This window comes from Fundulus heteroclitus, chromosome 11, assembly GCF_011125445.2.
Source record: "Fundulus heteroclitus isolate FHET01 chromosome 11, MU-UCD_Fhet_4.1, whole genome shotgun sequence".
Classification (NCBI taxonomy): domain Eukaryota; kingdom Metazoa; phylum Chordata; class Actinopteri; order Cyprinodontiformes; family Fundulidae; genus Fundulus; species Fundulus heteroclitus.
Genome location: NC_046371.1, coordinates 6919987 through 6947981, shown reverse-complemented (window position 1 = coordinate 6947981; position 27995 = coordinate 6919987). Strand labels below are relative to the sequence as shown.

Genomic DNA, 27995 nt, shown 5'->3' with positions numbered 1-27995 from the left:
GTACAGCTCATTTCTTCAAAATGAGCATTGATAAATTTGAGACCAATTAGATGAATGATTTATTAAAATAGTTTTTTTATGCATCAATGTAATTAAGTAGCCTTTTCAATCGCTAGAAACCTCTGTGCAGTTGGTAACATGGTCAAATAAAGCAGGGATTGTTGCCGTTGGCAGTGTGGGCACGTTGCAGGTCCTGCTGGAAAAGGAAATCAGCATCTCCATAAAGCTTGTTAGTAGAGGGAAACATGAAGTGTCTTACAATTTGCTGGTAGACAAATGCGCTGATTTTGACACTTGATTAAACTCAGTGGACAAAGAGCGGCAGAAGACATGGCTCCAGATGTAATCACTGACTGTGGAAACTTCACATTCAACCTCTAGCTGCGGGGTTTCTGGGCCTCTCCACGCTTCTTTCAGACTCTGCACAGAATTTAGCTTTATCTGAACGGGGGACTTTGGACATCGGATCAACAGTCCAGTCCACTTTAGCCCAGTAAAGATGCTTCTGATATTGTCTCTGGTTCAGGAGTAGCTTAACAAGAATATTACAATAGTAGACCATCATGAAGCTCTGACTGCAGCTGCAGAATTCGCCCTCTAAAACTCCATTAGTACTGAAGGCGTTTATAATCCCTGTAGTGCTCCACCTTTTATCCTTCCACTAACTTTTTCTCAATACTTTTATATCCGCTCTTCAAACAGGGGGTCACTACTGGACAACGTTAATGCCAGCAGTCTTCCCATGATTGTGTGGTTCCCATAATACCTTATTTATAAAGAACTTTAAATATTCAACTAAAGCTAGCGAGAGTGCTGAACAGTAACACAAAAAGGATACATAAGCGTAGAGGCTCAATGCATACTTAAAGTATAAAAACAGTGCTTGATGTCCTACTTGGCTGAAGACATTGGAGAAATTGTGAATTTCTGCAATGTGAGATCAATAAAGCCTATCTTATCTTAAAGACCAAGCAGGAAAAAAGGAAAAAAAGACCAAGCAGGAAAAAAAAAAGTTTGCAAACACCGCTTAAAGGAGTCTGCCTGATCTGGTGGTGGCAAGGTGTTCCAAAAATGTAGGACCTGGCTGACCAAAGCCGTCATAACATTTCTGAAAAAAAAAAAATTCTCTCACCCACCCCTTGTACTCCTGGGTAGCTCTTCATCTCAGCTCCTCAGGTCCTCTACCAGAGGCCTGGGAGCTTGAGGGTTCTTCGTAGCATCTTAATAAATAAATATACAGGGAGAGATAGAGAACTCGTCTATTGATTTACTTTAGCTCTAAGCCATAATAAGCAAGCTTATTGAAAATAAATTATTGGACTATGTCTCTCAGTATGTGATGGGTCTATATGACATGAGTTTCACTTTTTAAACTGAATTACTCATTTAATCAACATATCAGGTACATTGTAATTTATCGACGTGCACTTGAAGTGAGATGACTGGTGGCTTCCATTGGTTCCATCTTCATTTTTTTTCACCACCCAATTTAGACAAATTGTGGTTTAATTGTAGTAACTACACCCCCCCCCCCCCTTTTTTGTTTTTTTAAATCCGGGATTTTAAGGCTAAGAGTGCAAGCAGGCGCTCTACATGAGAGGTGGTGTAACATGTTAACTTGTTTAACAAGTTGTTTTTCCCCCTTTTTAATTAGAGTGCACTTTGGAGATCAGCGCTGCTCCTCTCCGTGGAGGATCTAACTTCATTAGCAACTGTAAGTGTCCAGACTTCCACACAGACAGATTAAGAGAGGGAACCATTTTTTAAGAGCACATCGACAATTTGAGGACTTAGCTTTCCAAACTAAGTCAGATTTTGATGATCTGGAAATTACTATTATTAGATTTATAATTATTTCCTTGCTATTTAAGATGCAAGATGACCTCCGTGTCTCAGTTTTCTGTTTTGTCTTTGTTGCATAAAAAAAAAAAACATTTTGTATTATTGTTTCTGATTCTATCAAAAGTGGAGCTGCTCTCCAAGGAGAAACCACTAGAATTTACAACAGAAATAAGTGACCTTCTTCATGCTTAATTGGAGCAATCGTAATACCAAAAACAACCATAAATAGAGGTTCGTGGGGAAAAAAGAGAAGAAAATGATAAGATGGATGACCAAAGAGACGGGGAGGATGTCTGGGCCGTTCTTCTTTTTAAATAGCTTTCCCAGGAGAGCGCAGAGGCCACTTTAGATGGTTGGCAAATTGGAAAAGGGAAGAATCATTAGAAAATAGTTGCATGTCAGCCGAATGCACCAATTTGAGTCAAATGGAAACTAGTGTTTTATTATTCAGGATGGATGTTGGTGTCGTGCTTGCTTCATGAGCCGTCTACTGATCTGCAGACAGGAGACCGCCTTGATGAATGAAAATTGGTTTTAATGATCACCGCCTCTGTCCCGTGTTTATGTGGCCACTTTTCTCTTTCTTTAATTCACCTTCTGCACTTTGTTTCAGTTTCCTGTTTTGTTTGCCTTTTATTCACAACATCGCTGTTCTTGTTTCCAACAATAAAAGTGCCCCAGTTTCCTCAATGCTATGCTGATCTTAAACCAATTACCTATCGATTCCAGGACACCGGGAAGAGATTGGGGGGGAGGAGTGGGCGAACGAACAAAAAAAATAATAAAAAAAACACCTCCTACGGAGAATCAATAGACAGGACAAGAACAGTTTTGTTCATGCAGCGATTACAGCTTAGCATGAAAACTTCACCCACAACAAATTAAAAGTCAGCATTTGTTTTCCCTTTGAATCTCTCAGTGCTGGGTCCATATAGTGGGTCATCACGATGTGGGTGGATTCAGGGAAGGGTGGGGAGCAGAATCTAAAACTTTAAACAGAACTACCTTTATTTATTCTTCTGTTTTCACGTGTGCCGTCGAGGAATTTCAGTCAAACCATGAAGAGAAGAATGCCGCGTGTGTGCCAGGGCAGATATACTCCACATAAAGGATGTCTGACTCCCTATTATGTGATTAACTTTATTCAATTAAGACTGGATCCAGCATCAAAGTAGGAAGGCCACATTGACGTAATAGTAAACCGGTGTTTGTTCGACCTTCAACCATTTTGAATTAGGTGTATGTGTTAGAGGCTGTTCATACATGTAGATTTAAATGGGTTTGTGTAGAGTAGGTGTGTGTGGGTGGGTTTGTCTCCCTGAGATGCACAGCTGCTACAGTGACGATAACGGCAGAAAGCCTGCAACACACAGCACCCAAGAGCAGTAGGAGACAGGTGGACTCTGCTCCGAGGGACCCCAGCAGCCCCAGACAGACAAACAAGATCCACCGTGTATGCAAGGTCCCACAAGACCCCACTTCTCCCTACTATGTCCTGTTCCATATGCTACAGATTCCCCTCATCCCTACCGCACCCACGCCAATACTGCACGGGCTGGCATCCACCCACTAAGAGCCAGAGCTGACCCCAAAACGCCCGGGGGCTCAGCGCCGAACCAGCCCACATCAGCCAGGAGCGACAGCTGGTCAGACAAGCGGTCCACGGCTAAACCCCGCCTCGATGGTGGCAACCGCAGCCCCCACCCTCCACCACCAACACCTCCACACAACTTCCACCGCCACCGCAGGGTAGCGCCCAAAAAAAAAATGTTATCGGAGACCAAAAGTTTCGATTTATTATTTTTCCTTTTCTTACAAACAGACGTCTCTGGATCTCTGCAGAACCATCAGCTTTGTTTTTACTTATATTTAAACGTTTTAATCTTCCTCTTAGGTAACGTTTTTTTTTGCAATCTATTTGTTTCCAAATCCACTTTTGTGATGTCACCAGAAAGCCAAAGTGAGGAGCAGAGCAGCCAAGGTCTTGCTTTTGTTGCTTACTCGCATCACCGAGGCAAGTTTTCACGCACGTCCTCAGGCTCTGATGATTAAAGATTAAAGGGACATGTTTGAGGGATTAAAAGCAGCAACACAGATGTCTGCGACAAGCGCTTGTATATCGCCGTTCCAAGCTCACCCAGCCAGCTTCACCTTGGGGGCAGGTTCAAAAGATGAGAAACTGATGCCACTAGTGAAGACAAAGACGTCTGTCTGAATATTAATAATTGGTATGAATGTTTACTGGGACAGTCTGGGATTAAAATGTTCACAGGTGTGATAGAGAGTGAAACAATTCTTACAAATAATAAAACATGGGACAATTTTGATATTTCCAAAGTCTCTATCCTACAATTTTTTTCATACATCCATCCATCTGTCCATCCATCCATCCATTTTATTCAATCTTTAGAAATGTCTGCCATAAATTCATAGCAAATTGTTGAATCTCTAACTTCACATTGACCTGAAAAGGAGTAAGAATTGTGGGAATTTGATCGTTAGATTTGTGATTTTGGCCGAATATATCTGTAGGATCCCTGTGGTATCCATCAGTGATGGGGGGGAAAGTGATTTTTTTTAAAACTTTTTCCTCTCCATATGTTGGTTTCTGTTTTTGTTCAATTTTATAAAGCTGCAACTGCATCCATATAATATGTTATAAATATGTATTCTGTAATCATTAAACAAGGAGTTATCAATTTTGAGCTAAATTAAAAACATAAATTGGTAGTTTACAGTTTAAGTAGCCATATTTTCACTGCTGCAGTCCCCCTCCACAACTCCAAGATGGGATTTGACAAACTGAACGACAAAGAATTCCTATTAAATAATAAACAATCGTGTAAGCCTTGTCTAGCAGTCCCTCAGAATGAAATAAAACCAGTTGTAAATGAAGATGTGACTTGTGGCCCTGGTTCCTTTTTAATTTGTGTTCTCTTTCAGCAGTCGTTTCCAGCAGCTAAAGAGCAGTATCAATGAGAAAACTTGAACTCTCAGGTACAATCTGGCAGATGGCTATTCACACTGCAAATGACTCTCCAGAACTAACAATACCCGAAGGGATATTTGTACAGCAGGCGACAGGAGCAGCTGGATTTGTTCTGTTGATTTTGACAGAAGACGATACGAGAGCTGCCATGTAGCGGCGACTAACAATTACTCCGTTTGTCTTACTGGTTGTATGAAGGCAGTTTAGTGGCTTTTTCTTCTGTCTTGTCACGTTTTCCACCACCTCTAGTCCTTGCTTTGTTGCCTTGTCAGACTCCCTGTAAATACTTTATTGCACTATAGCCCAGGCATTTTTGGCTTTTTTAAATTCTGTTTTTGTGTTTAAATTTCTGTTCTGTTATAAAGCCAAACGCTGAGCTTCTGCTTTCTCCTTTATAAATAAGAAAAATAGAAATCATAACTGTATAACACACTGATTCTTTTTGCTTTCTGAAACTAACTTCTTGTCCATTTCTGATGAAGAACAATATATCTTTATTGTACATCCCAACATAAATGTTGTCTTCTGCATTTAAATGCATCCCTCAGAGTGCAGCGGGCAGCTTTACAGCACCCAGGGACCCATAGTGTAAGTCTGTGGTGCTTGCAGCCTTCTCAGAACACAGGCGCACTGCTCTAACCAATAAGCCAGCACTTCCCAGTGTCCTGCTTTTTACTCTTCAGCTCCCCTCTGCTGGTCTTATGGAAGGGCTAAACCAGCGGGCTCACCCATTCCTCATAATTTGTAAGCATAGACTGAATTTATTGATGCAAATATAGACATTTACTTAGAGCCAAGTATTAGAAACAGGAAAGTTGGTGTCTTTATGATCTGCTAAAGGTGTAAAGCATATTGTGTAGCATTGGCCAACATATTGTGGTGAAAATCTGCTTTGCAAACAGCTGAATATTCTATGTGATTTAGTGCTTATTTACAGCAAATCTTATCTAATTTAAATCAATCCGCTTAATTCCTGTTTGCTGCACTCATAAAGTCAGATTCAGACCCAGTTACATTTGGTCCACTGGATCCAACTTATAATAAATAATACAATCGAATCCAGGTGATGGTAAATTACTAATTGGTAAAACTCTTGTCTAAATAAGTCCAGTTGAATCAATCAAGTCATTGACTTTGCAGGAATCCCTCATTTCAGGCAAGCATGCGGCGACAGCAGGAGGAATAACTCCTTTTGAACAGGAAGATGCCTTCCGCAGAATTGGACTCGGTGTGAGCCACCATTGGCTGTCATAGGCTGTTTATGTTCATGTACTTGGCAGACCCTTTCATCCAAAGGGACATAAAAATGATGATCATATAACAATGCAGTCAATATCAAAGCTACCAGTGGGCTGCTTAAGCTTGAGGGTTAAAAATACAAAAATAAATGATGTCAGTAAATGATCTTGGATAGAAGTTGCTTCTTTGCAGCCTATCTAATGCCTGCAGATGCCCATCTGCTGCCAATGTTGAGTAAACTCTGCATTTGCTGCAACTATAGAAAACTCTCCAGGAGGCGAGGCGATGTTGCTGGAGCTTTTTGGATATCCTGAAGTTTTCTTAGATGCGACTGAATAGTAAATCTTTAAGTTCTTGAAGATAATTGTTTTTCTTTTAGTGCTAAAAACCTTTGCTGCATTCTCTTTAATGTGAGGCTGTTATGATGCAAAGTGCTAATGGATTCATGTTTTGCCTTAGAGGTAACTTATGCTAATGTAAGAGAATGGTATCAATGTATATCCTTCTATCAGTGCACTCAGTCTGCTTATTACATCGGCGTGATTTCAGCTCGAGTCTTTCATCTTTCCAATCAAATTTAAACTATATTAGCTGATTCTGTTGTGCAAAAGCAAATTGGAAATTTTATGTTTTTTGTTAAGTGAGCTTTCTGAGCTAATCAATTTAAAACATAATTTAAATGCATCGCATGACTCTCCAAGTGGCAATAAAAATAATTGCAAACATTTAAAAAAAAAAATGGAACTCCAAAACCCCTTTGGCCAAACCTCTACCTCTATTACCAGACTCCTAATGTCATGATGCTTGGATGCTGTGTTAATAAGTTAATCCCACTCACCTGTGTTGAGCATTTTCCGCTGGTTCCCCGTTTATTTAAGTTCTGGGTTTTTGCTCCTCCTGAGTTGCGTCGTCTGTTTTCGTGCGTCGTTTTTCTTGGCTGTTTTCGATCCCTGTTCCTACCTTGTTTATTCCTTGAGTTGGCTTCATTAAAATATTATTATTATTTTCACCATGCGCCTGCCGTTGTCTTGTTGGTCCTTCGCCCCTAACTCTGACACCTAAACATCCAAACCATTAAGCTTCCATTGAAACAACAGCTTTGTTCAAAATGTAGCATTTCGCTCGTTTTTAGCATGTTTTCCCCATGAGTGTAACCACATCCCAAACCACCAGAGCTGTGAAAGGCTTTCCTGGGATCTCCTCAGGTACCACACATGTTGGTTGCATTCTTGATTAGGCTGGAGAAAGTCCATGATGGATCCATAGTTACTTTGTAAGATCTACACATAAAGAGGAGCGGCTTGTAAAGACTTGTTGCAAGGCAAGGCGAGGCAAATGCATTTGTATAGCACATTTCAGTACAAGGACAAGGCAAAGTGCGTAATTGGTGAAAAAACAAAATGAATTCTGACGTCCTGTTCTATCAGAATAGTGTAAAGTCTAAAAACAGGCTATTAGGTTCCAGGCGAAGACCAGCAATCTGTTTCTGCAGGTTTTGGTTGTGCATGCAGGTAACTTGCGGGCAGAGACATGAAATTGTCTGCTTTCCTTCCTTATCACATGAATCATTCTGTGATGTGATGGTGAAGCACACCTATCTCATGCATCACTTATGGCAGGCTTTGGTCGCTGCTTAAGGGATGTGCATTTGTATGATGGGTTTGTTGTTTGTTTGCATTTAGGGAGGAAGACGTCAGACAGCCTGACCATTTTTTTTTTTTTTTTAACGACAGTTAAATAGCCGCTCCGCATGCTCTGAGCCTGGCATTCGGAGGAACAGGAGGATGTGTGATGGAGTGTACAGGAGCAGCTGAATGTTTTGGAGCAATAAACTGGCAGCTTGGCTTCTCGCATGTCTTGCCAAAGCTTCTGGGATGTATTCCAGGCACCTTGGAAAGGTGATTTGGATGCAATATTGGTTCCACTGTAATTTCAGGTTAATTGAATCGGAATTCCCCCTCCACCATCCCCACCGCAACTCCTTGCATCAGGTCTAAAAAGGCAAAACAAAAATGTCCGGCATGGCATGATAATTTTATCTATAGATGAAAACATAGTCTAAGCTAACCTGTTACAGGCGCAGTAAATTTACTTGGCATGTCATAAAGAACACATCTTTGTGCTTTTCCCTGTGACCGCTCCTCGGACTAGTTTTAATGTTTGTAGCTGAATAAGTAAGATGAATATCCAGTGCATCTTTGAAGGAAAACAGGAGGAGAATAGTGGATGTTGGTAAATAGGAGCTGTGGCCGTGACCCCGATGTCAGTGATGTCCACTCCCTCCTCATGCCCTCGATTTTGCATTCTAATAGTGACTGATGTGCATGCCGAAATCAGCCGCTTCTCATTAAAGTGATTTATTGCCTCAACAGTTTTTTAGTTTTTTTTTTTTTTGTAAATCAGACAGGCCTTATTCCAATTTAGTCCAGTCAAATTAACCGTTCATAATTAGACACCGCAACCTTTCCGTGCTCCCCAATCATTTCCTGAATGGGCTGTACATGCAATGCAAATGTTCTCTGTTTAATCTCCCCGCCTGTTATTAGGAAACGTTTCATAAGAGTCTACCCATGCAGGGTAAAAGTTGAGCTTGAATCAATTTCCTAATGGTTAATAGCTAATGGGCTGATTTATTGCCATGTTATGAAGGTGAAGCCCCGTCTTAGTGTGACACTAACCCTGTGAAGCCCTTTAGACATTATTTCAATGTCAAAATACCAGCACATTAATTCTAAAAAGAGCTGATGGGATGGGACACTATAAAGTGGAAGTTTTATTTTTTTAAAGCATTATTAAGGAACTATTGCTGTATCTGGGTAGACTTTGGTTCATTCAGTTCTGACTGCCAAAATACCTTGTTGAGAAAACAGCAACTTGGACCAGAATTTGTCTTTTCTCTGATTCTCAGTTGCAGAAAAAAATGGTATCAGTGTTCCTCAATTTCTTTGTAGATTATTGTTTTAAATTGGAAAAAACGTCCTCAAACATGCATTTCAACAGTGTTTAGAAATGCTGACCGAGCTGATGAGGAAAACTTTACAATGATCAAATAAAGTGTGTTTTAAATAGCTCTGCGGTGAGAAAGGAACTGGGGCTTAGGGATGTTTAAACCTACAATGCTATGCACAGGCATATTTCCCCATTTTTTCATATCACCACTTACATCATTTTGTTTTATAGGACATTTATGAGATAGACTTGTACGAAGTACTGAGTGATTGTGAACATCCACTCCCATGAGTCAATAATATGTAAAACCACCTTTCAGTCCACTCAGCTGCATAAACTTTTTTTTTTTCCACTTTGCAAATATTCATTACTTTGTGTAGGTCAATCAGATATAATCCACAGATGCTTTACTGTAATATGAATAAATTAGTTAACTTTTTAGGATTAGGTATAGTTTTGCAAGGCACTGTAAATTTGATCTAGGGCTGCACAAGGAAAACGTGCGATATGCGTTGGTTTTGTTGCAATAATGATATTGAGACAAGTAAATAAAAGGTAGTAATGTTTTTCTACACTGGGTTCATATCAGTAATGGACTCAAATAATTTGTCTGTCCAGTTAATGAAACAAAACCTTAAATTCCAATAATTCCATCTCAACAAGGTTTATTGAAACAGTCCTAGATCTATGGCTTTGTAGTTTCTTCCATAAGTTTGCCACATTACTAGCTCCATTAACGTCTAAAATATTTTATGCTGCAATAAACAGGTGTCTCCAAACACATTACAGGCGTACAGAATAATCTAAATGCATCGTACTTTAGGATCATTTTGCAGGCCAACAATGAGCTTGACGACTCCCCATTGCTAAGGGGTGGACCTGTTTCGGTTTAATTTGCATGTTATCTAAGCCTTTACAATACAATTACAATTGCACAATAATATAAAGCTTGGAACTCCACACTACTCCAGACATTTGAGTTGAGAAAGCTTTCTGGATGGGAAGCGAAACGTCTTCAAACCTCGGTAAAAAGTACAGTTGTTCTGTTTTTTTTTACTTTTTTTGGAATCAACATTAAATAGCATTTAATAGCAGTTTAGCAGTCTAAATTTAATTGCTGAAACCTTAATGTCAGAGATAGGTTTGATTGTCATGGCGATCATAATGTTTCTCGGTTTTCAAGCAAGTCTGTTTATATTGAGCATGGGATTTCTTATAATTAAAGTCCTCTCTGGACAAGCCAAATCCCACGAGAGACCATCAAGTGTAACCAGTGGAGGTATGTGTGACAGTGTGGTAGTTTGATGGACAGCACTCCTCAGTCAGGTCCTAATTACCGTTCTCCTCTAATTCACTTTCTTCAGCTTTAATAATGTCTGACTGGATCCGCTCTTGTCTAAATACTTTTGATCTGTGGCTTGTTTGACTCAAGGAGATGGCCTGTCATTTACCGGGGCTTGTTAAGAAATAATTTACAGGAGACAGAAGAGCAAGAAGCACGGTGGTTAGACAGAGCCTAATGCTTGTGGTTTTTGGCTGCTCTTCTTGCTGCTTTTTTCATAGCTTGCCTCTCAGCCTTATATAATCAAATGCCGTAGTCAGATTCAGTCTAAATTATTAAACAATATAGTAAAAATCAGTTGATTACAAATTGCCAATTGAACCTGAGCAGATTGTGTTAAATCATTGACTTTGCTCCAGTCTCATGCTGAGCAAGCATGTGTTGGCAAAGGAAGGGTACTGTTCTCTTCTGAAGAGAAGGAAACCCTGAACAAAAGCAGTCTCAGTGTGAGCAGCCATAACCAGCTGGTGATTGGGGAGGGCAGGATGGAGACCCTGAAAAAAAAACATGGTAACACTGAGCCAGGGGTACATTTTAATGGAAAGACATACAAAGAAAATGGTGCTAGTAGCAGAAAATTATTGACGTGATGCCAGATCATTCCACCCATATGGAAGTGTAAACCCCAGGCTGCTCTAACCCCAAAGACATAATGGCGATGATACTTTAGCTCACAGTGTTAACAGAAACATTTTGCCCTGTATAGCAACATTTAAGGCATAAAAGACGTAGAAGAAAATGTTTAAACAAGTTGTACATCAAGTCAGTGACATTATTTCAAGGTAGCCACAGACAAACTGACATTAAACACTTCTCTAATTAATGTCAAGTTTAAATACACAAGTTGTACCCAACTTAATATATATTAATGATTTAAAATAGCTATTGCAGTTTTTCAGTTCAATTCAATTTTATTTTAATTGCGGCAATTCACAATGTGTCATCTCAAGTCTCTTTACAAAGTCAAATTCAATCAAATCCGCCAGACAGATTGGTCAAAAGTTTCCTCTCTAAGGAAACCCAGCAGGTTGCATCAAGTCTCTCCAAGCAGCATTCACTCCTCCTGAAAGAGCGTAGAGCCACAGTGGACAGTCGTCTGCATTGTTGATGGCTTTGCAGCAATCCCTCATACTGAGCATGCATGAAGCGACAGTGGAGAGGAAAACTCCCCTTTAACGGGAAGGAAAACCTCCAGCAGAACCAGAACCAGCCTATTGCAGCATAACTACAGAGCTCAGGGTAACCTAAGCCACTCTAACTAGAAGCTTTGTCAAAAAGAAAAGTTTTAAGACTAGTCTTAAAAGTAGACGGGGTGTCTGCCTCACAGACCAAAACTGGGAGTTGGTTCCACAGGAGAGGAGCCTGATAGCTAAAGGATCTGCCTCCCATTCTACTTTTAGAGACTCTAGGAACCACCAGCAGACCTGCAGTCTGAGAGTGAAGGGCTCTGTTTGGAACATAAGCGGTAATCAGATCTCTGATATATGATGGATTACTAAGGGCTTTATATGTGAGAAGGAGAATTTTAATTTCCATTCTGGATTTAATAGGAAGCCAATAGAGGGAAATCAAAATTGGAGAAATATGTCTTGTTCTTGATTCCTCTTGTTGATTTCCATCAGAACTCTTGCTGCAGCATTTTGGATCAGCTGAAGGCTTTGAACTGCATTTTGTGGACTTCCTGATAGTAAAGAATTACAATAGTCTAGCCTTAAAATAACAAATGCATGGACTAGTTTTTCAGCGTCACTCCTGCTTCTCTGCTGCAGGCTGCAGTAGATGTTTTCATGCTGCCATTGAGCTATCCATGGCAAAAAAATTACATTGAAATTCTGTATTACGGAATTAAAATTTGACTTCAGAATACAGATTAAGTGCTTTGTGCGAAATCAGAGTTCTGTTATAAATATTACCCTTTAACCCAACCACTAAGCATACAATTATAAACAAAACAATTAGTTATCTTTGCACAGACGAACGTCCGGTAGTTCCTGTCGATCACCTTTTGATGATCCTCCTTTTGCAATTTTTTAGACTCCTTTTAGGTTTTGGAAAAATAATTAACTGTATTCCAACCTCTAAACATTCAGGATAGTGTGTGTCTGAATTGTAGACTGACAACTTTTAACCATTGTTACCAATGTTTCTTTCTAAGAAATACCTCTGACCACAATAATAATAATAATAACAATAATCATAATGATGATGATACATTTTATTTAACAGCATCTTTCAGAGCACTCAAGGACACCATACATATCAAGCAGCATAATAACAATAAAGCAAGATAAAACAACAAACATTAAAAACTGCAATGCAATGCATCCCTAATGTAAAATCCCTCTGCCAGCAATGTTGTCGGAAGCTAGCTCCCGCAGTCAAGGGGTGTTTCACTTTGGGACAAATTGCGATCGCTGATTGGTCAGTTTCTGACGAGCCTCCAAGATTGATTGACAGGTGGCGTCACGTCACTTCTGTTAATGACCCTGTCCAGCAAAAAGACAGAAGTAGTCATTTGTAAGGGAAGGAAAAACAGAGAGAATAGACTGTTAATGGCAATATATGCTTTTCCAATGATTCCTGGTTGAGTGACCATCTGCCGTGATCAGCTGGTCAGTGGAGAAGAAGGGCAGTAGACAGTGGCTCAATCCAAGAAACGAGGCACAGCTCAACTCAGAAGTACTGAGTTCAAGTACTGCCTATTGAGGGGGAAAAAAAAGGAAGTACAAGTTGATGGTAGCAGAAGCTCCTACTGTGGCTCCAGGAAAGAGTCAAGCAAAACACTAAAGTACTTTATATTGGAAATTGACTAAGAAAGAACACAAAAGTAATGGATTTAAGCTCTCGTTTTCTGGCTCTATCTATTGCATCAACCCAAGAGTTGAACATGATTCACTAGCAGTAAATCCATCCAGGGAAGAAACACAAGTAACTACAGAACCATTGGTCTAGAAGTACTTGTATGGGTTAGCAGAAATATGGAGTACCCAAAGATGGCATCATCTATAAAGTTTTGTAGATTAGCTCAACCAAGGAGACACAACAAAAGAAAAGCAAAGTGGATACACCATAATTAATCGCAGCAGTAGCTCCAACAGTTTCTCCCTTCAGGAAAAAGAGACAGCTAAACAGAGAAGCACTCGGCCAACAGAACTTTCTGTGTGAAAGAATAACCAGAATCTAATCTGTGGTGTTGCTGAATTGAGAAATCCATTTGTAATGAAGGCTTTCAATTAGAAATAGGATATTTTGGTGATCTTAGACCACCCTGTTGTTTATAACATATGATATGTTGCTCTTTAAATTTTAATGAAGCATGGGTATGCTGTAGGTGGGAAGGGAAAACCGAAATCCAAAAGACACTGAACAGATTAATCCCTTTTTTTCCTTTTAGTTTTATCCTAATTAACTATAAATCTAAATCCAAGAGAATACCATCATATTCAAATGAATTTTGTCCTATTGTCTTGGTGTCATAGGATGAACTTGGATTTGAATAGTTTGTCCTTGGCTTCACATCAACGTTCCGATAAACAAACGGTAATTAATCACACATGATGCTTCACCTTGGCGAACAGGGAACAACGAACAAAGCTGATGACTAAATTAAAGGATATAGAAGGTTGTGTTATTGTGATGTGAGTAGGAGAGGTTAAAAAAGAAGCACTAAAGTCCACACATTGCACAAGTGCTGCACTAAAAGAAATCTGTAAGAGTAAGAAACATGAGCAGTCCTGAAGGAGGCGCTGGTCTTCAGGGGGGGAGGTCTTTTGGACAAACCTCTGCAAATCCAGGATTTACTGAAGAGAATCTATATCTCATTTGGTATGAGAAAGTTGTCTGATTTCATAGGTCAAGCATACAGGAAGTTGGATCTGGGTGCAAGAAGCATGTGGAGAAATCAGAATGTTTTTTTATTATAATTATTATTACTATTTACTTTCAACTGGGATGACCAGCTGTGAAAGGGGGCAGCAACTGTATTAACATTTTGGTTGAGTCAAGTAACAGAGACAGCTTTAGGCTTGAGTTTTGATAACTGTCAAAAAAAAAAAAATCCAGCATAAAGGATTGAAAGTCAGTTAGTTACTTTACACCTATGACAAAAAAAAAAAAAATAGCTGGAAACATAGCTCAAAATCTTTATGATGTCTTTTATTTCAATACACTGAAATCACAAATTAGAAAATTGTGGTTTAAATTATGTTTAAAACCTTTAGAGAAGGTTAACCAATGTGTTAAGCTACAGAAAGCGAGGAAAAGAAATCCAAGGAAGTATGATTTTTAATTTTTCTTAGTAAATTCATAATTAGTAAAGGCTTCATTTAGTTATAAATTGTTGATTTTCTGGAAGTGGCACTTCATGCATAAGACTCAACATTCAAGTGCAAAACATTGTCCATATTTTATTTTGCAATTTGCAAAAAATAAAATAAAAAAAAATATTTTTTTTCTTCAAAAATAAATAAAATTGTTTTGGGGAAAAAACATAGTAATTGATTCATCCTTGTTAGTGGCAACCCTTCAACCCTTCAATGCGCTATAACCAGAATACACAATATTAGCTGCCTTTGTTCTTAAATAATGGCTTCCTGCTTGTTGACAGAATGAATGGACTCTTTGGCTGAACTCCATTCTGCTGTTACTTTGAACATGTCTCTTTTAATTAATGATTCAATTACAAAGAATTAGCCGCAGAATTCGCAAACCCCATCACAGGACTGGGGTTTGCCCGTTTTTTTTCTTATACACCTACTAGTAAAAGATTTGCCTTGTGGAAATGTTTTCATACGGTATGTATATTTATATGCGTTGAATATATGTTGAATCAGCTGGCAACCAAGTGTTCAATTCATCAGGACAATACATAAAAATAATAATTGAATTCTGTCAATTCAGGCAACTGATTGGATTTGATCAAATTAGGCTTCTTCAAGCCAGAACATTAGAAACACGAAGACATGGGATTTGGCTTACAGGACTAGGTAAGTAAGAAAGGAGTAGGTAATAAAGAGCACAAAAGAGAATATTACCAAAAAAAATTTGTTCCTTTTAGATGATCAAAACCCATAAATAAAACAGCATTAACAGTGTATTCTTTCAAGAGGATTGTATAGGCAGATTAACGTTTTGAAGAGGATGGAATGGGGTTTGTCCTCTGAGTAAATGTCCAGATCCGCTTTGGATGCAGTTAAACAGCTAACTTTCCAAGAGACAGATGGGTTGTAAGACACTGCTGACACATAATTATTTTTCAGGTGGAGAGAAGTGTTTTTGTTCTCTCAGATGCATCTGATTGGTGTTTATCCATGTTGAACAGAGTTTTGTGTGAGTGTGTGTGAGTGTGAGAAAGCATTCTTGGCTGGTTGGTTCGCGCCATATGGCGTCTTATCTAGACTTTCGCCAACCAAGATGGAATTAAAGGCACATTAATTTCAGCAAGATGTTTGGGATTGAACGGAGGCCGCGAAGCGAATGATTGATGGAATCAGATGAGTTCACACAATGCATGTCATGGACGGCTTCACGGAGTTGCAAATATTTAAGCTTGGCCTGACGGGTACGCCGGGCTTTTCAGCCGCCATGACAGCAGTCAGGCGGCGAATAAAAGCGCGCATTCAGATTTCGCTTTATCTTTCTATTGACTCGTCAGAATGTGTTTGACATTCTAGCAGAAAGATTTACAAGCTCCATTTGCCACAGAATTGATCTGTCAAATGCAGCTGGGATGAAATATTTAGGGGGGGAAAACCCTTACATTTATAGTTCTTGTTTGATTGATTGAGTTATTCTTTCAGTCTTCACCTTCTGTTAGGTTTCAATAGATTTGCCGTTTCCCTTTGGCCCCGGTCCCTTTGGCTCTCCAAGCCGGGGGAACAAATTAAATTCCCCATCAGACCTGCTGGTCAGACTTAAATAAACGTTGTGCTTCTGTGTTGTTGAACAATCGTGGGGATCCAAAAGTTTCTGATCCAACTTCTCAGACTTCCAAGGTGCAGGAAGAGGGTTAAGGATCTGGTGAAGTGAGAACTTTAGAACTGCCTGGAGGACTGGGAAACAACTTTATTTGCTGTGTTGAATAATCTTCCCTCTGACAAAGAAAAGTGAAGCGATTATCTTAGGACACAGCAGCTGTAATTCCCCCGTGGTGCATTATGAATTTTGGTAAAATGATGAGCTCTATAATTTTTTACAGGAAGCACTGGTTTTTGCCAACAGCTTTATGGCCCCACATGTTAGGAGGGGGTTGATTTAATCCCTTTTTCCATCACTCACAGTTGGACTCTGACTCTCGAGGCTAAAATTCTGTCTAATGACTGCTGTAAAGATAAAAATTGCTGGAAAGTAAGTGAAGTTAATAAGAAGTTTTTTCTCTGTTAGGGCGAGTGTTGTGATGTAGAGGCCTAAAGGGGTGCATTTCGGTCTGCAGCATGTGGCACAGACAGATGTCTTGCTTCCCAGCGATGCCTAATGGTTTTCTTTTGATCTTGCTTTTGTTATAGGGCAAGTTAGAGGACGGCCTTTTCAGAGCGTCTCTCGGTTCGTGTCGCCAGGTGTTAATTTTACCGGCACCCATCTGGATTGATCTAAAGGACTTCATCATCTTGTTTCCTTTCCAGAGCACCTGAAAGTGGCGCTAGAGGAGTACATGGTGCGGCTGCCGAAGGTTCGCATCCTGAGGACGAAGAAGAGGGAGGGTCTGATCAGGACTCGGCTGCTGGGAGCCGATGCCGCCAAGGGGGAGGTCATCACCTTCCTGGACTCTCATTGCGAGGCCAACGTCAACTGGCTGCCCCCTCTGCTGGGTGAGCAAAGCGTCTCAGCATTACTACCATGTCATTAATCTCAATTTGCTGTGCAAAAATCATGACCTTAAAGATAGCTGCTCAGCAAGGGTGGTGGAAAACTAATCCAATTGACTTAAATGTAATTGATTTAGCATTCGCTTGGCAACCGGAGCTCTTAGTATTAAATTTTTTTAGAGATGCACCAATCAGGCCTTCCTGGTTGTCACAGGTGGCTTGCTTTTAGGCTGGACTTGTGGATTCATCTTTAGATTGATCTTGATTTTTGTTGCCTAAGGAGTAGAACACATAAATGTAAAAAAGAAGGCACAAGATTGCCCCCATTTATTCATCAATGCATGCCCTCTATCTGCTTAATATTATGCTCAGTAAAGTGCATGACATCACCTGTTTTTGGCTGATGCATTTATAGAATAAAGGTAGTTGCAGTTCATTGTTGTTTTTTTTTGGTTTAAATCGTTAGGAAACAAATAATTCTGATATTTCTGTACTTACTGATTAACTATCCGAGCTTATCAAGGTGCAATTGACAGATCTCCTTCTGATTGATTAGTGCATCTCTAATATTGTTGTATCATTTATTTTAAGTAGTAACGGGTTTAAAATAGCAAATATTTGATAATTTTCTCTAATTCTTTTATGGTAAAAATCTATGTAAACCATTGATGTTGTAATCGGATTTAAATAGCAGTTGTTTTTTTCTTATTGATTCAACTTTGTAAGTTGCTATTTAAAAAAAAGACTGGCAGCATAAATAAGGTTTGCAAAGTTGCATCTGGATGAACCCGCAAGACTTCTGGACCAGTGTCCTTTGCAAAGATGATGCTGTACCGCACTGTGAAATGTTTGATTAAAAAAGCAAGACGCATCAAATCAGCACAAACGGCAAATACCAAATATTAGCTCCTTGGAGTAGTAGTAGTTGTAGTAATAATAACAATAATAATAATAATAATAATTTATTATTATTAATGATATGGTGCAGAAGGCCCCAGTCAAAGTTCAGACTTCCACCTGTTTGAAATGCATAGTGCGACACTAAGAGGGCTGTGTAGAAGCAAAATTTCTGCAAGTTTCAAAGAACTGAAGCAACATCGGTAAGAAAAGCAGACATAAATTCCTCCACAGTGATGTGAGACAGTGCTAGTTAGACAGAGAACAACTTCTTAGCTACTGCTTTTAAAACATTGACTGCTCAAAACCTCTTCTCATCACGTTTTCAGAGTCTGAGCTATTCCTTTATCATTTTAGGCATTATTAGAATGTCACAAACTCCAGTTGGCTGATATTTGCAGTTTCTGGTGTCATCTGAACTTACTAACATAACTATAGTTTATTTCTCTAATAGAAACTCTATTTTTGCCATTAAGTCAGAATAAGTTTTTCTTTCTGTCTTTTAATAGTCACAGATTGTTTTGAAAGATGAACTGAATTGTGTGATAAGTTCTTTTTTGTTTTGTTTATAAAAATATTTTTCATTAAAGAGGATGTGAAAAGAGTGGGGACCCTAAAGTGCTTGAGGAGGAGCGGAGAAATTCTGCCTTTCTTGTGAAAAAGAATGAAAGTTTAAGACCCTGTCACATTGGATGCACAATTCATACCTCAAGGCTTCATCCATCTTTTATTTTTCTAAGAATTCATGTTTTCCCAGGCCGTGGTAATGCTAAGTGCTTCATTAGAAGGCGAACGGACTTCTTTTTTTTTTTCTCTGATCTGAAACGCTGAAAGGAAAAGCCGTTGCCCTCCGATCTGGCATATACCATCTACGGCAAAATAAACAAACCAAAGTGGGTTCTTCTTTCAGAAAGAATTGATTCTCTTAGGATTAACTTCTTTATTCTTTTTGTATTTATTGTGTTTGGGTGTGTGTATCAGCAGAGAGAAGGCTCTCTATCAGCTCCCAGACATCTGCAGTCCGTACAAAAGGAGCGGAGAGCAGCCTTGACTTTATTTTTTTTCTTAAGACTCTGAAAGCAAAAGGCCATTCTGCTGCCATGAACTGTCTGCCAACATGTCTGCATCCTTTTATGCCCCCCTCAGACCGAATCGCCCAGAACAGGAAGACCATCGTGTGCCCGATGATAGACGTCATCGACCACGACAACTTCGGTTATGAAACGCAGGCGGGCGACGCCATGCGAGGGGCTTTCGACTGGGAAATGTACTACAAGCGGATCCCCATCCCCGCGGAGCTGCAGAAGGACGACCCCAGTGAGCCGTTTGAGTGAGCGGAGTTATTTCAGACCCATCTGACATATTTTAGGGATGTTTCCCACCGATTATCCAATTGTGTCACAAGTGCATACATCTGTGAGACAGGTGGGGGTGGCAGCCTTTCATCTGGGCTTTTTGTCAGCTTTTCTCTTTTGTAGACATTTACACCTGCATCCCGCACGGAAGCTCCTAAAAGCCACATCAGAGAGCTGAAACAGGAAGATGAAGTCTTTAACATTTATCCTTTTCAACAGGGCATTTAGCTTTTTTCTTTTTTTTTTTGGAGAGGATAAACGCCAGGATGCTGATTTCATGTTGGGGGTGGGAGAGGGGGGGGGGGGGCTCTGCTGCTTTTTGATGTTATTTGCTGCATCAACAGTCCGTTAATCAGCTGAGAGCACAGAACAGGGGTGTATGGGGAGCTAAGTATTGTATTCACATTTCTGCAGACGAAGTTGTTCAATATCACAACTTCAAAGTCTTAATGTTGTGTTTTTTTGTATAAGGTACTACTACAGAAATCAGAAAAATGTCAGCATGTAAATTCAAATTGTGCTTCACTGAGCACAATTTGGGATTTCTCAGAAATTTTAGGAGAAGTTTGCTGACGTTTGTTTTGTAAGTCACCTCTGCATGCTGGTTATCATTTTATAGGTCTTAAAAAAAATGCAATCTCACCACATTTGGCTGTTTGTCTGTCCGTCCATCCATCCAGCATATGTATATTAAATCATTCCTATAAGCTTTAGGTCTTCTCTGACAGTAGATGGAAAGTAGACATCCTGATCAGATACCTGCAATAATTGTTTTAGATGTAGACCAACAGTTTGTAGTGCATTATCCACATATATCCCCTAAATTAGTAAAATTGAGACAAATAGCTAAAATTTTGTAGTCACTTTATTATTCTAGTGCAAATCGTACCCTTGGAGAAACTGCTTCCAAACTGTTTATTTTCTTACAACATAAACGTAAGATTTTCTTCTAAAATAATATATTTACAGCAGCTTAAATGTGAAGAAATTAAGTGCATTTTGTGGATCCTCAACCTCTACCTTTCTAGAGTTCTGAATTAGTCTGGGTCAGGATAGGGTACTTTACTCATGACATGACGTCTCACGCTTTGTTCTGTCTTTAAGATTTAACCATATAAACTGGGCTTAAAGGTACTACTTTAATGTTACTTTGCAATTTTTTACATCTTTATGCGAACTAAACCCATCTTAGTGCTGCCCTCTTAGGGTGGAACAGTGGCTATTGCGGTCTAGTTTTCCTATTGGTTCAAACGGTACATGCTTTCATCACTGGTATACATTTACGTCACGATAGCCCCGCATTCAGGTATAAAACCATCTCAGTCCGACACACACCCCCACCCCTCAGCAAGTCAGACTCGGGATATGGAGTCACAAGCATTGAGATCATTGATCGATAGTGTTAAGGGTTTGTTACTGCTTTGAACGTCAGCCCAAGTCAGCAATGATGCTGCTAACATCACTTCACCACTCAGAAACTACACCAATCCTGTCCTCCACTGCCTCGGCAGCACCAGCTTGGGGGAATGCTGAGTCAGCACTTTAATTCATTGGGCTTGAGTTGATAAGGCTCAGCCCTACTGGGCTTCCTTAACCTCCAGTGACGAGGACAGTGAAAAATCCTCCACCTCAAAAGACGGCTACATGGCGAAACCACCAGATGTCACATTTATCACTCCTTGTTTCAACATGTCTCTTTCCCTCGTCCAGACCCACAGCCCTGATATACCCCACCGCTCATAACCACACTTAGCCATGTCTCTTGAAACCACCCACTTTGGTGGCATTTTTCATAATGTGTCTGGGTTATGCCTTTACATCACAGTGAGTTAAACTTTAAGGACTAATGAAGTGAATATTGCATGATATGTCCCCTTTAATCCAATACATATTTTTTGATGATCTGAAACGTTTAAGTAACACGAAAAAAGCACAAACAGAAACAATATATGTGAGGGGGTGGACAGTCTTTCATAACGCAGTAAGTTCCAATTACTATTAAAGATATGGATCATGACTGAAAGAACAAGTTTCTTGTCACAAGCAACTGAAGGGAAGGTTCTCTGGAGTGCGGACAAACTCTGCCTCCTACATAAGTTCTTTGTGTCTGGCTCCTCTGCGCCAAAGAGGTCAATTAAAGTGGGTCAGAAATCAAATTAGGAGGCTGCATCCTGGACACTTTCCTTTGGATTTTTGCGAACTAAACCTATCACACTGGGAGAGGCACCCTTGCAAACCCAGAACAGCTAGGAAGGACTATAGGACCCGTCTCGCCTCGGATGGATCCACATAAGGGGGTTGATAGATGGATGAGAACAGGTCATTTATACTATAAAGCTCTAAAGTATATAGAGAATATATTGTCTACTGTCTATTACCGTGACTCAGCCTAGTCATTCAGAGTAACACTTCAAGCGATTTCAAAAAAATGTCAGTCTAGATTTTGTATTTTCCTTCTTGGACCTGGCATGTACTTTTCTTTGAACCGTTTCTTCTATAGCATCATTCCTCAGCACAGTTGCCCTTTGAGCAAAGGAAACCAGAGCGAATAAGCTACACGTTGCCATTTTCCCAGGCCAAATAACTGTATTTGATGCCAGAGACTCTATTTCAGAGGCCATTTGTCTGTGTTTGGATGCCAGAGACTATTTAAAAATACAGTAGGTATCATCAGGCAGAGGGTCTGTGCTGGAAGATAAGAAACCAAAGAAGAAATTAGCTGCAGAACAATCAGAATCAATCCTCATTTCTTGAATTAGTCTGCTCTTCTTGCTCAATGAAATGACCTTCATCAGTGCAAATTCAATTTGAGTCGCAAAGATTTCATTTTCTTTCTGATTGACATTGCTGCCGAAGAAAATGAGGCTCAGTGGGATGGCAAAATCCATCTTGAAGGTGTGTGTGTGTGTGTGTGTGTGTGTGTGTGTGTGTGTTTAGAGGCTTGTGAGGGTGATTTTATCCATCTTCTTGTCTGTCATTGACTATATTGGTCAATGCAAGCACCAGTTGTTTCCATTTCTGTCTTTTTCTCCTCTTCTCATCCTTTCTTTTGCAATGAATTCAAGTTGCTAGTCTTCCTTCAAGGTCAGCAGACTGAAGATGACAATAAAAGCCAAAGCATTTCTAATTAATCCTGAATTGTGTGCAGGAATATTAATGCCATTTTGGGGAAGCTGGAAACAATCATTTTTGAAACTAGGTACCGCAGTGGAAAACGTTCAAAATGCCGTTTTTGCGTTTCCACGTCTACATGTGACCCGTGTTTATTGTAAAACGCTGACATTGTAGTTCCATCTCTGTGACCCGCAAATTGCTGATGTCTGTTAACCCCCAACCTGCTGAGCCTTTTTACCAGAAAACAGCAATTTAGTGAAGTTTCAAACAGAATAATCTCATTCAAAATAAACTTATGAAGAAACTAGAATAGCTCTGCATACAATGATGCTTTCAGCCCACAAGACTTAATTTAACATTTTGCTTTTAATAGGGAATCCAGTGTTTCACAAAGTGAAAAATGTTTTCTAAAATATGCAATCAAATGTTGAATAATTCAGTCCAGTCTGAGCGGTCTGACTTCCCCAAGTAAAGCTGTTTCCAAGCAGGACTCCATAAACGGCGCTTAAATATCCATTATTTTGTACAGCTAAACAGGGCATAGAGCAAACCTGGCAATATCAGCTGAATCTCATTAAAAGTCAAGGAAAATAACGTTGTTTATTAGAAAATCTCTACAAACGGTGTCCTTGTGATTATTTCAGCTCGAACAAAGATTGCTTATGTTCCATTTGTATAATCTTTGACCATTATTTCCTATACAGGTTTACACAGCGCAGTCACTTAGCAACACACGATCAGCGCTGAGAGCAGTGACAGGAGGTCGACTCATTACCATTTTAGATGAAGAGAAATACAGTTACGGGCAATTTGTTTGCTGCTGAGAAGTGGCTTGTTATTCTATAACAGATGGAAATAAGGTGGTTATCAGGTGTTTCTGTGGCGGACTCCCTCATTTATTTAAATTTGCTCAAACTTTTCATCAAAGAGTACTTGATTAAGTTATTGTTTTACGATAAGCACCACCAAATAAATTACAATATTTACTGTTCATTCTCTCAGGCATTATATAAATGAAATTGTGTTTGTATATTTTAAAATGGCCATTTTCAGGTCGATGAGGAGTGTAAACATGTATCACTGTAATTTTAAAAAAACAGTAATTGCAACAAATGTTTGTACACATCTATCCATCAGTTTTTCTATACCCACTTATCTGTGCAGGGTTATGGGGGGGTGGGGGTTGCTAGCTCTCTCCAGTGGTTGTTGGGACATACAGGACAAATAACTGCACACCTAAGGGCAATATAGAGTAACCAATTAACCTGACAGTCATGTTTTTGGACTGTGGGAGGAAGCTGGAGTATCCGAGGGGAACCCACCCATGCACAGGGAGAACTTGTAAACATCCAGAAAGACCCCAAGTCGCCCCGACATTCTTCCTGCAAAGCAACATTGCTGCCAACTGCTATTTTAAAAAAAAAAAAAAAAAAAAAAAAAAAAACATAGGTTTGATTTTCCTAAATTAAATTTCCCATAACAAATGTTATATTGTCTAAACCTTCAAGCAAACTTGCACTTTTTATTTGCTATTCATAAACTACTACTAAGGAAGATGTAAAATATATCAGTTGGGTTAGAAACCCATATTGTGGCTGGGCTGAGGCCTATGCCTTGTTTAAACCATAGTTTTCTAGACTTATATTACTAAAACAACTTTTAAACTGTAATTCTCTTTTAAAATGAATACTACAGTAAAAAGTAGTATTATAATATTACAATTTTTGTTATATATTATATTTATTTAACTTGTAAATCACACACACCATGCAGCAGACAAGTGTAATTTTATTTCAAAATATCTGCTACTTTAATCTGGGTGCAGTAGAGACATCTTGTTTACTTGTGTATAATTTATTATCATGTCTTTTTTGTATTGTCAGTATTAAGTTTTTTTTTTCTGTCACAGTTATTTTAGTCTCATTTTTGGTTCCCCTAATTTTTTGCCAGAACAAAATACTTGAAGAAAAATGTCTGTTAGGGTTTAATCAGACAAAATATGACATCTGTGATGTTGAATGAAAAGGTAAATTTTTAAAACTGTTGAACTGTCTTTACTCTGACCTAAATATGACGTACTTCCTTTTTTATGTCAGTATATTTGATCCTTAAATGTCCAATACAACAGTTTTTTTGTGTAGTTTTTTAATGCACCAGCGACTTTCATTTATTTATTTATTACTTGAGTTGTACTTCTTTATTTTTTTTTTACACTATAAGAATTTAAGCATTTTAGTTTAATTACAGAAATTGTGCTCTTATTACTTTACCAACGTAGGTTAAATGTAATTCATTTAAGCTACGTCTATTCAATCAATAGATTTTCAGTTTTGTAAATGAAATGAGGTCTTTGACTTAAAATGTAATGTTACTAAGAGTCTAAAACTTTACACGGTAAAACTTGTAGGGACTTTGGTCTTTGTTTTTGTGGGACCAAAGCCTGAGAAAACGGCTTTAATTCTGTTGGTTACCAGTGGCCGGGGGCATTTTTCCTTCACAGAATGACTCAGAATGATTAACAAGCCCAAATCAGGTCCTAGATTTATAAATGTATAAATGTAAGTGATTGGGATCAGACAGTATTACAGGAAAAATTTGTGAATTTTAAAGGCAAAACATTATCAAAGTTGAAAAACGATTATGAAGCTGAAAGTTTCATCCGGGTGAAGTTTGCTCATTTTCATTAAGGCCGTCTTGACAGTTTCCTGAAGTGAACATTACTGCAGGTTTTCATTGTCCATGTGTCTGCAGTGAGGCTGAACATGTTCACGTTAGTCATCCTGGAGCTTGTGGTTAAATCATACCGCCTTGTGAAATACAATCGAAGTCTCCCCCAAAGAAACCGTGTTTGTTTCCACAAAACTCTTGGGAGTTGAAGTGTGTTTGTGTGTTCTTCCACCCCCCCCCCCCCCCCAACCTGGTGAGCAAGAGCTAACAATCTGTAGCCCACAAATCAGTGCCCACACAAGTCTCTGCCATGCCTCTGCTAAGCTCACACACTCCGCTGAACACGGCCACACTGCTCGCACACAACGCAGCACTCCTCCTACTTCCCCCTGCAGCCGCCCGTTGTTTACCCTTTGTCGCCTGATGATGAGGAAAGTCTGTCTGGTGCGTTTGGGACTCATGGGAGGACGCGCGTCCGTGATGCCGTCATGTTTGCTCTACATTTAATCTGCACGTTACTCAGGAGCTGTGTTTTGCTGCCTTTAAATTTGTTGGGGGGTGAGGGGAGAATATAAAAAGGATGAGAGAAAATGTGAGGCACCTGGAATGTTTTGTTCAAACAACAGGAAGGGAGAAAAAGATGGGTAAATTGGAAAATAAACAGCATTCCAAAAATAATCTTGGACCTGTAGGCGAGGCTGATATAAACATGACTTTATTAGATTGGGCTCTGGGTAAAGAAGGATCCCCTCAGTCTTCTGTGTCTTTCTCATTTTTCGATGAACCAAATGATCCTTGCAGGAAGGATACCTCTCCTCGACGGGACTGCCGGTCACTTTAAAACATTGTTTAGCAAGAGAAAAAGAGGCTGCATTCCCACTACACTTCCTCTCTGAGGAACATAAGCTTGTTTGACTGAATTATCAGTGCTTCCAGTGGCGTAATTGGGTGTTACTGAGCACCACTGGGTTGCTTTACCAGGTCTTGGATTCTAATGTTACTCTGTACATACCGTAGGTGGCTGGGATCTTTGAGCGCACCGCTCCTGTTTAAGGTTAAAAATAGCAGTTAGCACATGCTAATAATAATAATAGTAATATCCTCTTTATTGTCATTGAAACATACATTGGAACATACATTACAATGAAATTTGTTCTCTGCTTTTAACCCATCACCCTTGGGGAGCAGTGGTGGTCTTGCTCAGGGACCCAGAGTGCAGGCGTTGGGGATCGAACCGGGTACTTGCATCCTTCTCTGACTGCAAGCGCGCTGCTCTAACCACTAGGCCAACACTCCCCATAAACCGAGACGCAGCTCGGTAGGCAATTTGGGGTTAAGTGCCTTGCCCAGGGGCACATCGACCCAAATTGTGGGGTCCTGCTCTGACGTCATCAGTGTGATGACGTCATCAGCCGCTGGCTCCAACAAAGCCTGGCTGCCAAGATAGCGGTCGAACGTATGGCTCCACTTTCCCAAATGCGACACAGATTCTGTTTGCTGTAATATTTGTGACGTGAAGAACAAGGCCAGCATCAGGAATCCTTCTAACCTGAGGAAGCTCCTGGTCACTGCTGCCAATTTAGAGAATTTATCGACTTTTCAGACTCATCCAGCGATCTTTTTCAAAAAAAGCGATGAGCAAAAAGTCGAGCGAACTTTTGCTGTGTTATTAATTATTGTGGAGTTACTTTCTTGGGAGAGCGGCGACTGCTGCTGTGAGCGTCTTCACGCGTCTCCAAGCCCTGTCTCACAGACAGCTGCTGCAGCCTCGACCTGAAACCCGCCTGTAGTCAGAGCAAAGAGAGCGCAGAGCCTCTGTTCCCTTATTGCACATGTATTCTGTCCTGATTTACAAAACCCAATAAAATATGTTTTTAATATTTTTTCTTCTCTGAAATTGTTGCACCAAAATGATTCCCTGAATTTACACACAGCTTCAATCACATGTTCACCTCGTTCACTCTGCACCTCAGATAACTGTTGTTTTATTAAAAATGTGTTTAATGTGCTGTGGATTCAGGCAATGGATTAAAATGTATAGATAATTTAATAAGGTTCATTGAGAAAATAAATAAAAAAATATTTGATATTATATTAACAAATTAACGTTTATTACTAAATAAAACCACACAATTACCGAGAATAGGTACAGTTAGCTACCGGTATTTATTCCCAGGTACCATGTATTGGTGCCGTATCGGTTCAAATGTGAAAGGTACCCATCCCTAATAAGTAGCAATATTTTAGGATCCCAGGATTCTATCTTCCCTATCCACTTTTTTCCATTCTTTCCATGTATTTGTGTTGTTGTGTGTGTCCACAGGTTATCTGATGGTGGGATGTCTTTGTCTTTTAGGTCTCCTGTGATGGCAGGTGGACTGTTTGCTGTGGACAGGAAGTGGTTCTGGGAGCTGGGAGGATACGACACGGGGCTGGAGATCTGGGGAGGGGAACAGTACGAGATTTCCTTCAAGGTAAAAAGAAAGACACTTCTAAAGGGCCATTCGAGCCGTGCGAAGAACCACGGAGTAATACATTTTGTGTTTAGAAGCAGTGACAGTGTACCCGGGTCTGTCACAATTTACATAATTACCTTTTTCCCATTATCAGAGCTGACAGCATTCATTTTATGTAATGGCTTCTTTTCAGCCATCTAAAAATGAATCATTGATAATGGCAAAAAAGTGAGCTTCCATCAGTTTTCATGTCATGTTCCACCGTTTGAGGTCCCTGAATTAGTTTAATTGGCACCAAGTGTTTATCTCAAGGCACTTAACTTATATCCTTGGACTGACTGA

At 39.6% G+C, this 27995-nt stretch overlaps 1 protein-coding gene across 1 annotated transcript in view; it reads left to right on the top strand.

Annotated features, from left to right (window-relative positions):
• The window catches only part of LOC105916840 (polypeptide N-acetylgalactosaminyltransferase 10), a 125917-nt gene that overhangs the window by 72963 nt on the left and 24959 nt on the right, over positions 1-27995 (top strand). Inside the window, exons 5-7 of the mRNA XM_012851468.3 lie at positions 16982-17167; positions 19208-19391; positions 27554-27671. Coding sequence (XP_012706922.3) covers positions 16982-17167; positions 19208-19391; positions 27554-27671 — 488 coding nt within the window. The remainder of the gene's footprint in view (positions 1-16981; positions 17168-19207; positions 19392-27553; positions 27672-27995) is intronic.